This window comes from Euprymna scolopes, chromosome 4, assembly GCF_053919585.1.
Source record: "Euprymna scolopes isolate OS-2025 chromosome 4, ASM5391958v1, whole genome shotgun sequence".
Taxonomy (NCBI): domain Eukaryota; kingdom Metazoa; phylum Mollusca; class Cephalopoda; order Sepiida; family Sepiolidae; genus Euprymna; species Euprymna scolopes.
In genome coordinates this window covers 71,082,871-71,095,976 of record NC_136485.1, presented here as the reverse complement: position 1 = coordinate 71,095,976, position 13,106 = coordinate 71,082,871, and the positions used below count along the sequence as shown (strand labels likewise).

Sequence of the window (13,106 nt, the reverse complement as noted above, 5' to 3'; positions counted from 1 at the left end):
TTAAACTAATTTATTGTTCGTTTTCCAGTTAAACTAATTTATTGTTCGTTGTTCAGTTAAACTAATTTATTGTTCGTTTTCCAGTTAAACTAATTTATTGTTCGTTTTTCAGTTAAACTTATTTATTGTTCATATTTCAGTTAAACTAATTTATCGTTTGTTTTTCAGTTTTGATTTTTAAAATATTGTTTTTTTTATTTAAAAAATATTTATTGTTCATTTTTATTTATTTCTATTGAATAAACTTCAGTTTCATACAAATTAAATCGTGTTCCTTTTCTTTTTAAACTTTTTAACAACTTTTCTCCCTTTCAATTCGTTTTTTTATTATTAATATTTTTTATTATTAATATTAGATGAGTTTCAGTACAAAGTATCATGTTAATCTTTTTTAATCCAATTTTGAAATTTTCTAACGCTTTCTGTAAAAATGTTTGCTCATTATCGACAGTCTGTGTTCCACTTAACTTGCTTGCTAGGACCTATGGCGATGACGTCATTTTTCAGCTGACAGGCCATCTATAACGATGGTCACGGTTTGGCACGATGGCCTTCTCATGAAAATCAAATCATATGGTATTGCTGGATGTATACTCAAATCCTTTTTAGATAAGAGAAAAATCCAGGTTGTCCTTGATGGTCGTACATCAAAACAACAGAATAGAAATTCGGTGGTGACACAGGGATCGATCTTTGAACCTTTATTATTCCTGGTATTCATAAATGACCTCCCTAATAAAATTTTCTCTGAGATGGGGATATTTGCTGAGGACACCACGCTCTATAACGCACACGAGGATAAAACTAATGAACACATATCTCAGGAAATGGATAAAAACTCTAGAGGAAAACCTCCAGTCTGTAGTGGAATGGGATCGTAACTGGTTGGTAACATTCACTGCTGCCAATACTAAACTTATTTTCTTTAATGATTACAAGAAAACTTTTCAACTACTGATTGAACATGACTAATGATGCTCCTAGGATTAACATTCACAGGAAACATGAATTGGAACAAATACATTGAGGTAACTGCCAAGGCTGCTGCGAGGAAGTTGGGCTTTCTTTTTCGTGCTACAAGGCTACTCACATCTGAGAGTACTCTCTTTCTCTACAAGGCTACTGTTCGCCCATGCATGGAGTACTTTTGCCACATCTGGGTTGGTGCATCGGCCAATAGTCTCTCGTTCCTAGAGATGGTTCAATAAAGAGTCACCAACCTAATAGGTCCTGAACTATCAACTAAACTCTAACCGCTGTCCCATTGCCGAAATGTGGCATCCTTGTGCCTGTTTTGTAAGTATTTCGATGGCAAGTGCTCTGACGAACTCAAAGCACTAGTATCCCTCGACGACAACACCCGCGAAAAACCTGACAAGCAGCAAAATCCCACCCCTACACTGCATATATCCTTAGATGCCGTAAAGCCTTGTAGCATCTGACACCCGCTACATACAGGCAGAAGCTATTCTTACGACCTCGAGATTTGAAATCCATTTCCTCCTGGCTTGTCCAACAATAAGCCAGCTCTCCATCACGTGACCGAGTATATAAAAGGCGAAATCACAAACCCTTCTCTCTTTCTCGCTGGTCTGCCCAACAGCAAACATCGCCGGGAGACTTTGCCCCCCCCACCGGTAGAACGTGAGTACTACAAGCTAGCTATGGCTCTCTTCTATTATTTATTTCCACGTGCTGTTCCCACACAAACTTTGTCATGCGTCCACACACCCACACTCTCTCGACAACACGTCAACACACTGAATACCTTTGCCCTTTCTTTCTCCTTTAATCGGCTTGCTTCATCCCAACGACTACTACCTATAAACACGTGTAAACGAAACTGAACCGTTCTCTCCTCAACCAGCCGGCATGATATAGTAAATCTATCTTTAAACACATTGAACACTTTTCTCTCTCTTCTACTAATGCTACTAACGAAAATGACAAGTAAAGTTGTTTATTAAATGTTAAAATGAAACCTCCATTGTCTCGTCTCTATAGTTTGGTGACCCCGACGAGAGATGAACACGCAACCCTATACCGTTTTGTATCCTATAGCCTTCATCCCGAATAGCTTTTTCCCTCGGACTACTGCATTTTGGAATTTTCTCCTGGGCTCCTGCTTTACCGACATGTAGAAATCCAAGTGTAATGTAAACATACATCTCGCTGTCCAACTCCCTAAATAGTATACCTGCAAATCTGGTCCCAAATAGTATCCCCTCACAACTAAGTGGCGCTGTTTCTTTGTTTGGAATAAAAATGAAATAAAAACGATAAAAAAAAGTAACGTTTTGTTTTGTAGCTTGGGGTATGTCAATACCTATGTGGATCATTTAATGCTGAAAAGCAATCTCTTTTCAAACAATCAATTAAAAATGTTTACATCGCAACGAATCGCTACTTTACTGTTAGCTAAAAGTTCAGTAACAGGTCGTATCGTTTTTCCATAACATTAATGCGAAAACAGGCCGATTGCATTGTCTGTGTTTTGAATACACGAATAACTTAATGGAAATAAATAGTCAGACTGAGATAAACTTATTATAAACAGACTTCCATTAGTATAAACAGATACAGAAAGTCTGTGTACTTTATGTCATTTTTTTAAATGATTTCAATTTTAACTTTTTGTTTTCATTAAAAATTTAGAATATTTGATGTTCTATTTCTATGTTTTGTAGTCACCGCGTGTTTGGGTTTCTTTCCAAACAGACGGGCATCATTTTGTTCTGTAAGGCAAAACGAAAAACATTTTTTTGTTTTGCTTATCCATATGACAAATTAAAGTTAGTCGGATTCTCGAATTTTGTTCTTTCTCCAAAATTAATATTATATTCAGAATAGTCAATTTATTTTGGTGTCCATGATGTTAAGAAAACTAAACTGTAACTTGAGTTAATTCCTTCCAGAAAATCATTATCCTGTCGTGTTTGTTTATATTGTTTTAAGGGGGATAACTCTGTAATTATCAATTGCCAACTTACTATTGTCTTTCGGCATTTTTTTGTAATCACTGCTGGTCAGAATTTTATGATTTTTTTTCAATGTCGATTGTATGCACGAATAAGGTGACCGTATTTTACTTAATAACAGCCAAATTAGTCGTATTTAAATACTAGAACCTGTAAAAACCAGTTACATATAATCATTTACAACAAGACAAGAAGTAGGAAGAGGAAGTAAAAACCACTTGAAAGATAATTATAAGCTTTTATTTAAATTGAAAGGGGAGGGAGAAAAAATAATAATAAAGTCTGAAGTTCATATTTTAACCGTATAAAAGACTGTATTTTGACTATCAAAAAATGTCCTCTTTTGGCGACCATTGAAGGTTCTAGTAACAGTTCAGGAGAGAAAGAATAGAATTAAAAGATAAGAAAAGATTAAGAAAGATTCAAAACTTACTTTGATGTAAGAATAGTTTTTTTTTAGAAGCAAGGATAATTTATACGGAATTTTTTTAGAGAGAAGAATTGTCATTCCTGCTTGAGATATCATAAACATAAAAAATGTCTCGCTTGATTTTCTTCTTTTTTTTTAAATAAATCTGCATTTCTTCAACTTTTTGGCTCATATTTGTCAGCTTTTACTTGGAAATAAAACATTACTGGACCTGATGTAGCTTCGACAGCTTAGTCGAACGAAAACTTTTTTCTTATTAGAGAAGGCTCTTTCTTCTTGCTACACCATTGAAAATTATGCACTTTCCTTTTCATTTCGAATATTTCCTGAGTAACAAGTGGGAGATTACGTCTTCAGGCCAAGAATTACCCTTGAAAACTGAAATTTCAAGATACAAAAAAAATTTCTTATATCGTTTACAAAATTAGAATCTTGTCATCGAATAGGGGTGGGGGTTAGGTATGGGGGAGGATAAGTAAAGGCTCTGAACAATCTATTCCTCAAAGGCTTTTATCTCATCTTAACTTCGGTGAGGGACAATTTTTTTATATTCTTTTTATAACCTAAAGCTTAATTATCTTCTCTTTTGTTTTATGTTGTAAATTACTTGAGAAGTCCAACATTATGTCGCCTATAGCACCGGTCAAAAACTTTAGGTACTCCGCATATTCCCAACGGCCACCGAGTATGGGGAAAACGGTATTTTTGATTTTCACACATGCATATTTCAGAAGTAAACCTACACACATATACACGCAGGAGTGGATACACATCGTTTTGTATGTTTCCTTACACATACACACAGAAATATAAAATATAAATAAATAATAAATAAATATAAAATGAAAGAAAACCACAAAATTCTACATGCATAAATATACATAAATATATGCATAAACATCTATACTCTCATACACCCGCGTACATATATATATATATAAACATACATACACACATATATACAGTGTATATATACAGTTCGATATATTCACACTAAACGTAAACACACATCCATATAATATACATAAATACCTATACACGTAGTTACACCTACACACATATATCTGCATATATAACCATATACAAACCCGCATATCATATACGTATACATAAAAACATAAACATACACACATATATAGTACATTTACTTTCATACACACACATACACGGAGGAAACCGTTGTATTAGTTTGTATCTGTATTATGTGTATGTCTATAGGTATGCATGTGTGTATATGTTGATTTATATGTAACTTTCATACATTGAGAGTGTATGTAGTGCTCCATGCGTGCATGAAACTTTATGTGAGAGGCTATGTGTTTTTTCCACTATAAATGTAATAACTTAGTGAAAATTTTCCTGCAAAATGGCTTAAGTATCTAAAATAAATCATAGCTTTATTCATGTTTTGTATAGAACGCGTCGCGTGATCAGTCACTGTGATATTACCTTAAATTTCATTACAACAACAAACGGTAAAAAAAAAAAAATAGAAAAAATAAATAAAAATGTCCCCTACTGATCCAAAAAAAAATATTTTAAGCGTCTTTTAATATGGGAGCGGTAAGCCGTCTTTTTTTTTCTTTTTTTTTTTTTATTAATTATCAAAGTTACAGAGACACGAGAACTACGTAGACACACAGAAAATCTCACCGGTCATGTGACACGTCGGTAAAGAGATTCACAGTACTTCAGGGAGTAAGTAAGTAGAACGTTATAACGAGAAAGTGAACCGCCTTCTTAAAAGTCACTAAATTTATTTTTTTCAAAAATTTTTTATGTTAATATGATAGTTAAGTATATAATCTCTGATAATCGTCGGAAAACAGTTTTTAAAAATGCATTTGGAGGGAGGGATTACTCTCGTATAGATCTGCCAAAAGAACTTAAAAATAAAAAACTTCTGCACTTATGTTACCATGCAAAAACGATAACGTTATTATTTAGAAAGACATTCTTAACACGCAGAATTTTTTTAATTTTTAATTAAGAAAAATCATATTAAAATATAATTTTATTGTTGACGACCAAGTGTTGTTGTTTTTATGTTGCGTTTTAAAAAATCACGGTTATTTTTATGCTTGTGCACTTACGTAACCGTGCTATTTTTTAAATAGTATTTTCAAGTTAAATTGAAGTTTCACGATATCTTTTTGTTCGGTGAAAGCACAGAATAGTTGAAAAAAAAGCATCCTCTCCTCTCCATGCTAAGAATGGCTTTCTAAATAATACATCATTGTTTCAGCACGGTAACATATGTGCATAAGTACTAAAAGAACTTTTAAATATTCTTGAAGGTTTTAATCCTTAAATAATTAATTAGAAAATAATTAAGCAAAAAGAGTTTGACCAAAAATATTATTTTTCTCAAAAACACTTAAAGTGATATGTTTTCGTATTGTTTTTCTTAATTGTCTATTTTTTTAATTATAAAATCTTTATAAAAATGTGACTATCGTAGTCGACGCCGAATTGTCCCTATGCCGAATCGGTTACGCCGTCAAATCGGCCACGCCGAAACGCCCCATTCCCTTATATTCTTATTGGCTAAAACCAGAACATTTGATATCGCTTTCTTATTATTCGTTTCTACAATTGATATCGGCCTAAGTGTCCTTCGCATTGTATTACGATCGGCCGTTTCCGGTTATTTCCGTCATCTACCAGGCACACCCGAGAAACTTCGGGAACATTGTGGGTCAGTAAATGCAAAGTAAAGTAAGTACCCAACAATTTTACAGAAATACAGTTTAGAGCAATATAGGCTAGGAATTTAAGAACTTTTTTTTTTTTTCTGAAATCAAATCAATATTAATTTCACAAGATTCTGAATACGAATATCCAAAAATGAAACGCCGAATCAAACCGGGTACTTACTTAAAAAGATAATCCCAAGAATGTTGAACGCAACGGGCACGAATGCGATGTACATCTGAAAAGTTTGGATCTTTTGATAACGACCGAATCTGCCAACTTTCCGGAATATTTCGTCGACATCAGTCGTTCCATCAGCGTGCAAGTCAGACGACATTTTAGGAGAGGATTTCAGCCGGGCGTTCCTACGACTCGTAAGTTTACAACTGATCTAAGATATGCGATAAGATCTTCATTAACAACTCATCGGTTATGCAAGATAAGAATTTGAAAAAGAAATAGAAAATGCAAGAAATATAGGGCGATGGAGATGACGTTTAATGAGTTAATGAAAAAAAAAAAGGATCTAATGTAGGTCGGATCTGTTTCTGAATTTTTGAAATGAGGGTTGATTATTCGTGCTTGTTTAATTATTCGGACTACTGGTCTTATCTTGAGCGTTATTTTTACAACGTTTTGGTCGATGTAACCTCCGACCGTCTTCAGGAGTATCTTGTTGAGCTCTGGAATCTGCACAGTACTTTAAAAGGACCCCTTAATTTAATCCTCGGGGGTAGCATGCTCTCGTTCCGTCAGCCAGGACCCGATAGCAGTCTTTAGTAATTCGCAGTTATATTCTTAGTATCGCCTTCACTCAAGATTGAACCATCAACCTGCAGAAGAATATAACTAAAATTTACTGACTACTTTATTCACGACACTACGGTTAGTGTTATGCAAGTTGGCCGATATTTTTGACGAGGATTTTCTGAGACGTGATAAAATCTTCATTAACAACTCATCGTTTAAGCAAGATACGAATTTGAGAAAGAAATAAAGTGCAAGAAACTCAAGGAAAGAGGGGACAACTGACATAGGTTAATAAAAATAAAAATAACTTTAGAGTAGGCGTTTCTATAATAAACTGTCCATAAAATATAAAAATTGATTGATGAATGGTATCATATTTTCAGATGGGTATATATATTTCCCGCGTTTATATGACTTACTCATTATTTTTATGTACTATTAACTGATTATGCATTGAAATTTAAAATGAAAAATACTCAAACAAACTTTTATATTGTTTAAAAAGTAATTATGAAATAAAATACATTTTTTTTCATAAACAAGTCCGTCATTGTAGTTGGAGGAAAATGGAAACAATTACAATTTTGAATATTTTAGATGAGGGCTGATTGTTTTAATTACTTGTTTTGATCGGACTATTGTTCTCATCTTGAGTGTTATTTGTGCAACGTTTCGGTCGGTGTAGCCTCTGACCTTCGTCGGGCATGCTAGTCGCCATTTTGGAAAATAAAGAAGAAAAGTTACTGGCTCCATAGGTGGTTTCGTATTCTTTGAGTTGGTTTTTTGTTTTTTTGTTTTTTTTTGGGGGGGTTACTTTGTAATCACTCATTTAAAAACAATTTAGAAACATTTGAACTGCTAAACAGAAACTAATTTCTGTCTTTAAAATTTTTAGCAAATCTCCATGTATGAAAATATTGAAAGATTTAGAAGCTATTTACATATAGTAATTTCATGACTATGCGTACATTAAAACAAAAATCACACGAAAAATTATATTTCAAAAATAATTATAAAATGTAAGAAAGTCAGTGGTGGCTCAGGAAGGCAGAAGAAATTCTTTGCAAATCGTCACGTATAAAAATATTGAAAACTTTGGAAGCTATTTACACAATCGTTCTATGAATACACATTAAAACAAAATCGCCTTAAATTTAGTTTTACATTTTATATCAATCTGGTTCAGTTAATATTAATCAAAATGATACCATAATTCAATTAAATTTTAAAATCATATATATATATATATATATATATATATATATATATATATATATATATATATATTAGAATTTAGGAAGACTCGTCCAAGGAAAACTCGTCAATGGAAAACTCCTCCACAGAAGACTCGTTCATTTTTGCTAGGTGAGAAAACTGGTCCATTATTGAATAAATGTTGATTGAAAACATTTTATGACCGTTCTTGAAGGAGATATTGTTTCAAAAAGAATACACACACCATAATATTTTTTTAATATTTTTGCTTGTTTAAAAAAAAGTGAAATTGATTTTTCTAAGTGTTCGTTTTTTCTTTTGTTTCTTTTTTGTTTGCTTTTTGTTTTTGTTTTGTTTTTGTTTTTTTTTGTTTTGTTTTTTTTTGTCCAGCTTTGTAAATTTTTAGTGGTTCAATTTATTTCAAAGCGTTTATTCAGTTTAAAAAAACAAGTAGGGTCGAGTGTTACTTTAGAACAAAAAATGTCCGACTTGAGAGGATCACATCTTGGAAGTCTCGATAATTGCTCAAAATCGAGAATTAAAGAAAATACTGAGATAGCTATTGTTTTTAAAAAACTTTTATTTTTTTTACACAGTGACACCACTTATCAAGGCCCGGAAGCCACTCAGGGAGAAGGGTTATTGCAAGTACATTACGTTAGTGTGGATATTTGATGAAGTGTTTACTTAAGGGGCGGTTCATTAGGAATTTGTTAACATTGGACTTGAAGACATCCAAGTTGTAGTCCGGAGGGAAGCAGGCAGACGGAACAGAGTTCCACAGGCGTGCAGTTCTAAGAAAGAAGCTTTGTTCATGGAATCCGCGTTTTGATTTAGGCACAGATATAGAGTGGGGGAAATTCTTCACAGTGGATTCGGCTAGACGGGTGTTTTTCGTGAAAGATTGGCGAGGTGGGACCAGAGATTGGAGTTCAGACGAGCACCTGCCATGAAAATAACGATAAAACAAGGATAGGCTCGCAACGTCTCTTCTGTGGGAGAGAGGTTGCAGGGTAGAGAAAAGGTCATCCCCCACTAAGCCACGAAGTCTATTTTGTACTCTGTCAAGGCATGATAGGCTGTTTTTGGCCGCTCCTGCCCAGATATGGTAGCAGTATTCCATCCTTGGGCATACTTGGCTTTTATATAGATAGAGAATTTCATCAGTAGTGAGATATCGTATTTGCAGGGTCAGAGAGGTGGGGGGAGAGTATTCACACACCCACAAAAGAAGACATTCTCTCTTATACCCCCGTCGCCGTCGGACAAAGCAATCTTCACTCGGATATATATTCATCTAAGAAGAATTTCGACAGCCAACCAACTTCTTTACTCTTCTATTCTTTGCTTCACTGTTTAAACTTCTGGAAAGCTACACCTAAGCGTGTAGGTCATTTAGATAATAAACATATATATCATTACTAGCGGGGGGGGGGAAATATGCTTAAATATGATATTTTAATTTTTCCAGATTTCGTATATATTATTAAAGAGTCGTGAGTTCAAAAGCAAAAAAAAAGTATTCATGTGTCATCAGCTAGAATCGAAACCGAAACTGTAGCATTCAAAGCTGGTGACGTTTACCAACGTGATACGCATAAAAACCGATTAAAAATTAAAAATTAAAAATAAATTAAGATGAACGTACAAAATGTTTAACGATTTTTTTTTCTATTTTGACACATTTTTGACCCCTTAAAAACAATTTTAACCGGTTAAAGACCCATAAAAGAACGGCCCATAAAAAATATAATCATTTAAGGCCCCTAGCGCCGGTCTGCGGCTTTTAGTTTCGGAGGAGATAGAGTTTAAAAATATGGAGACAGACAGGCAGACCGACAGACAGACCGACGGACAAACCGACCAACAGACAGACAGACAGACATATAGCCGTTTATATATTAGATTGTTAGAATAACTTTATTTTTTTTTTCATTTTGTAACAGAGGGTGTATGGCGGCTATATGGAGTGTGCGAAATGACGTTACAACAGGGGAAAAGTAAAGGACCATAGGGGTGCGACAGAGCATGTTAAAGAAGACGATCACGTTAGATACGTGGCGGGAGAATGAGGAAAATAATGTCGTTGTTGCAAAAAAAAAAAAAAAAGGAATCGAGTTATTACTTGCATTATGTTCCTTGCAACGTATTCTCCTACAACGTGTTGGGTCTACGTATGTAAGCGTGTGTTCTCCGTTACAATATGACCACCTTTTTTTGTTAGAAATTTATATAGAGGCCTGGTTTTTAACTATTTATTTTACTTTCCAGTATCGTTTCTCAGATAGGTCAAAATCATCTTGGTGTAATGTGTGACTTCTCGATGAAACCAGACGACAACTTTTTAACATTCTCGGGATATAAGAATGCATTATCTTATTCCTTTATTCGCCTGCTACTGTGTCTCCACTGTTTAGCATCACTCATGCAAAACAGCAACATTTGATTGGTATTGTTATGATGATTTTTGTAGCTGATTATTTTGAACTACATATCTACACTCTTATATAAAAGTCACTCTGTGTGTGCGTGTGTGTGTATGAGAGAGAGAGAGAGAGAGAGAGAGAGAGAGAGAGAGAGAGAGAGAGAGAAAGAGAGATCTTTATACGTTCCGAAACGTCTGAGCCTATCTTTTGCAAATTTCACACGAAAGTAAATTATATGTCTGGCAGTGTTCTTAGATATGTTTTGTACAGAAATTCATCCGATAAGTATCGAAAATCGAAAAAAAAAAAAGTCCGTTCTTAAAAATAGTATTTTCTCTCTTATAGATGAAAATAAGAATTTTTACAGGGGAATAATTTACGTTACACCGCTAAAATGACATAATAAAATCTGAGGAAATCATTTCTTCTTAAAGAAGCCGGTTTGCTGTTACCTGGAGATACAGCTCAGTGTTAGAGCATTCGAATACAGGTCGAATAATCACCTGTTCAAGCCCGGGTGTACCTCTTCACTTTATTTGATTTTTTTTTTCTCATTAGGTTGACAAGAAGGTTCTTGCGGTATTTAAAATTTTGATTTCAAATTATGTATTTTCAAATAAGTTTTCGTTATAATACCTTTACTTTATGTATCATTTTAAAGAGGTTTTCCAACCTATCTAATCATCTAAATTGCAATTGTTTTGAAACAAGCATGTGTTCTTTTCAGAACGTTGAATACGAGACTGAAAAACAGTAAATTCGCATAATTTTTCTAGTTTAATTCAATTTAGGCCGAAAAGCTGCTGAAACAGCTCGCGATATCAACGAAGCGTTTGGTCCAGGAATCAATACTGAACATACAGCACAATGGTGGTTTAAGAAATTTCATGGCGGCGACGAGAGTCTTAAAGATGATGAGCGCGTTGTGTCAATAATGCGGTTAACAGGGTACTGAGTTGAACGCAACTTGTTTGTGTCAGGTTGAGTATGATAAAGGTCAAACAAATGGTTACTGGTGACATAGATCAAACCCATTGTCTTCCCTTGACAATGCGTACGCCCATGCAGCAAGGAGTCACGAGACAGGTCAGTGAGTGTATTTTGGGTGCAAGCTGGTTAATGGGGATTATAGCCGCACGCACACACAACTTCTTAATATGAAAAGGAGGGAGCATGTACTGAGAGAGTTAGTTTTCAGTTCGAGTTTAGAGTTCGACAAAAACAGTCGTCAGAAGATAAAGATTTTCGTGGAGTGGCGAGAGGTAGCTATGTATGGAAGATGACTCAATAGAGACATTCCCACCCTCCTTCGAAGGATAGACGGAGAGCAGGGGCGCGACATTCGACTGTGAAACGAATAAAGTCCAATTCCCCAGAGAATGAGATTTGCGTTGTTGTTATGAGTTTTTGTTCAAGGGGAGCCGACTCGGTCAAGAGATGTGAAGAAGATATGAAAAAGTATGTTCTGCTATTATTTTATAAATTCTCCAAAAAAGCTGATGTGCCGTAAATATGAACATTGACTTAAAATAAGCAGACATCATCCTTCCCTTCCCCCATGCATACGTAACAGTAGTGGGCGGCAATCGAATGTTGACAACGATCAATTAAAAACCTTAGTCGAAACCAATCCACACACAATTGTTTGAGAACTTGCTTCTGAATTAGACATAACGTATACGATTATTTCAAACCACTTGAGAGAGATGGGAAAGAGAAAAACAAACTTGAAAAATGAGTGCATCACGAATTGAACGACAACTAAAAGAAACGACCTTAGGAAGTGTCGTCTTCCCTTCTTTTACGCAACAGAAACGACCCGTTTCTTGACCGGGTTGTGACTTTCGATGAAAAGTGTGTTCTTTACGACAACTGGCGACGTTCAGCTCAGTGGTTAGACGCCGATGAAGCTCAATGGAAGTTCTCGAAGCCAGCGTTGCATTAAAAGAAGATAATTCTGATTACTTGATGGTCTGCAACCGGTCCCATCCATTACAGTTTTTTTAATTCAGGTGAAACCATTGCAGCGGAGAAGTACCGTCAACAAATGGATGAAATACATCAGAAACTTCGACAGCAACACCCAGCATTAGTCGACAGAAAAGGCTCAATTCTCCTCCATCACAATGCCCGACTATGCGTTGCTAAACCACTCTTCAGAAGTTGAACGAATTGGACTTTGAGACTCTGCCCCATCCGTCATACTCTCCAGACCTCTCACCTATCACTTTTTCAAGTATCCCGACAACTTTCTACGTCATAAATGCTTAAAAAATCTAAGCGATATCAAAAACGCCTTCAATTACGTCATCACTATCAGAACGCAAGATTTTTATGTTACTGACATAAATACACTTGTTTTGCGTTAACAAAAGCGTGTTGATTCTGACGGTGTTTATTTCGATCAATAGATTTAAAAGTTAAAAACTGCAAGTATTTTCTTGACAACCTGATATTAATGAGTTCAATTTACAATAAAAAAAAGGTACTATTTAAACTCGACGCAAATCATTTCTTCGATTGCATATTTTAAAATTAAACATTAATCAGAAGTGACTTTTCCAGGGCATTCATCGTCAAGTTTAAATGTCAGCTGGCGTGATATTGTAAATA

General features: G+C 34.8%; 1 protein-coding gene across 1 annotated transcript in view; it reads right to left on the bottom strand.

Annotated features, from left to right (window-relative positions):
• Positions 1-6,439, bottom strand: part of LOC145271002 (organic cation transporter-like protein) — a 50,804-nt gene extending 44,365 nt beyond the window's left edge. Inside the window, exon 1 of the mRNA XM_080126569.1 lies at positions 6,286-6,439. Within this exon, the coding sequence (XP_079982695.1) occupies positions 6,286-6,439 (154 nt within the window). The remainder of the gene's footprint in view (positions 1-6,285) is intronic.
• Positions 6,440-13,106: the final 6,667 nt, after the last annotated feature.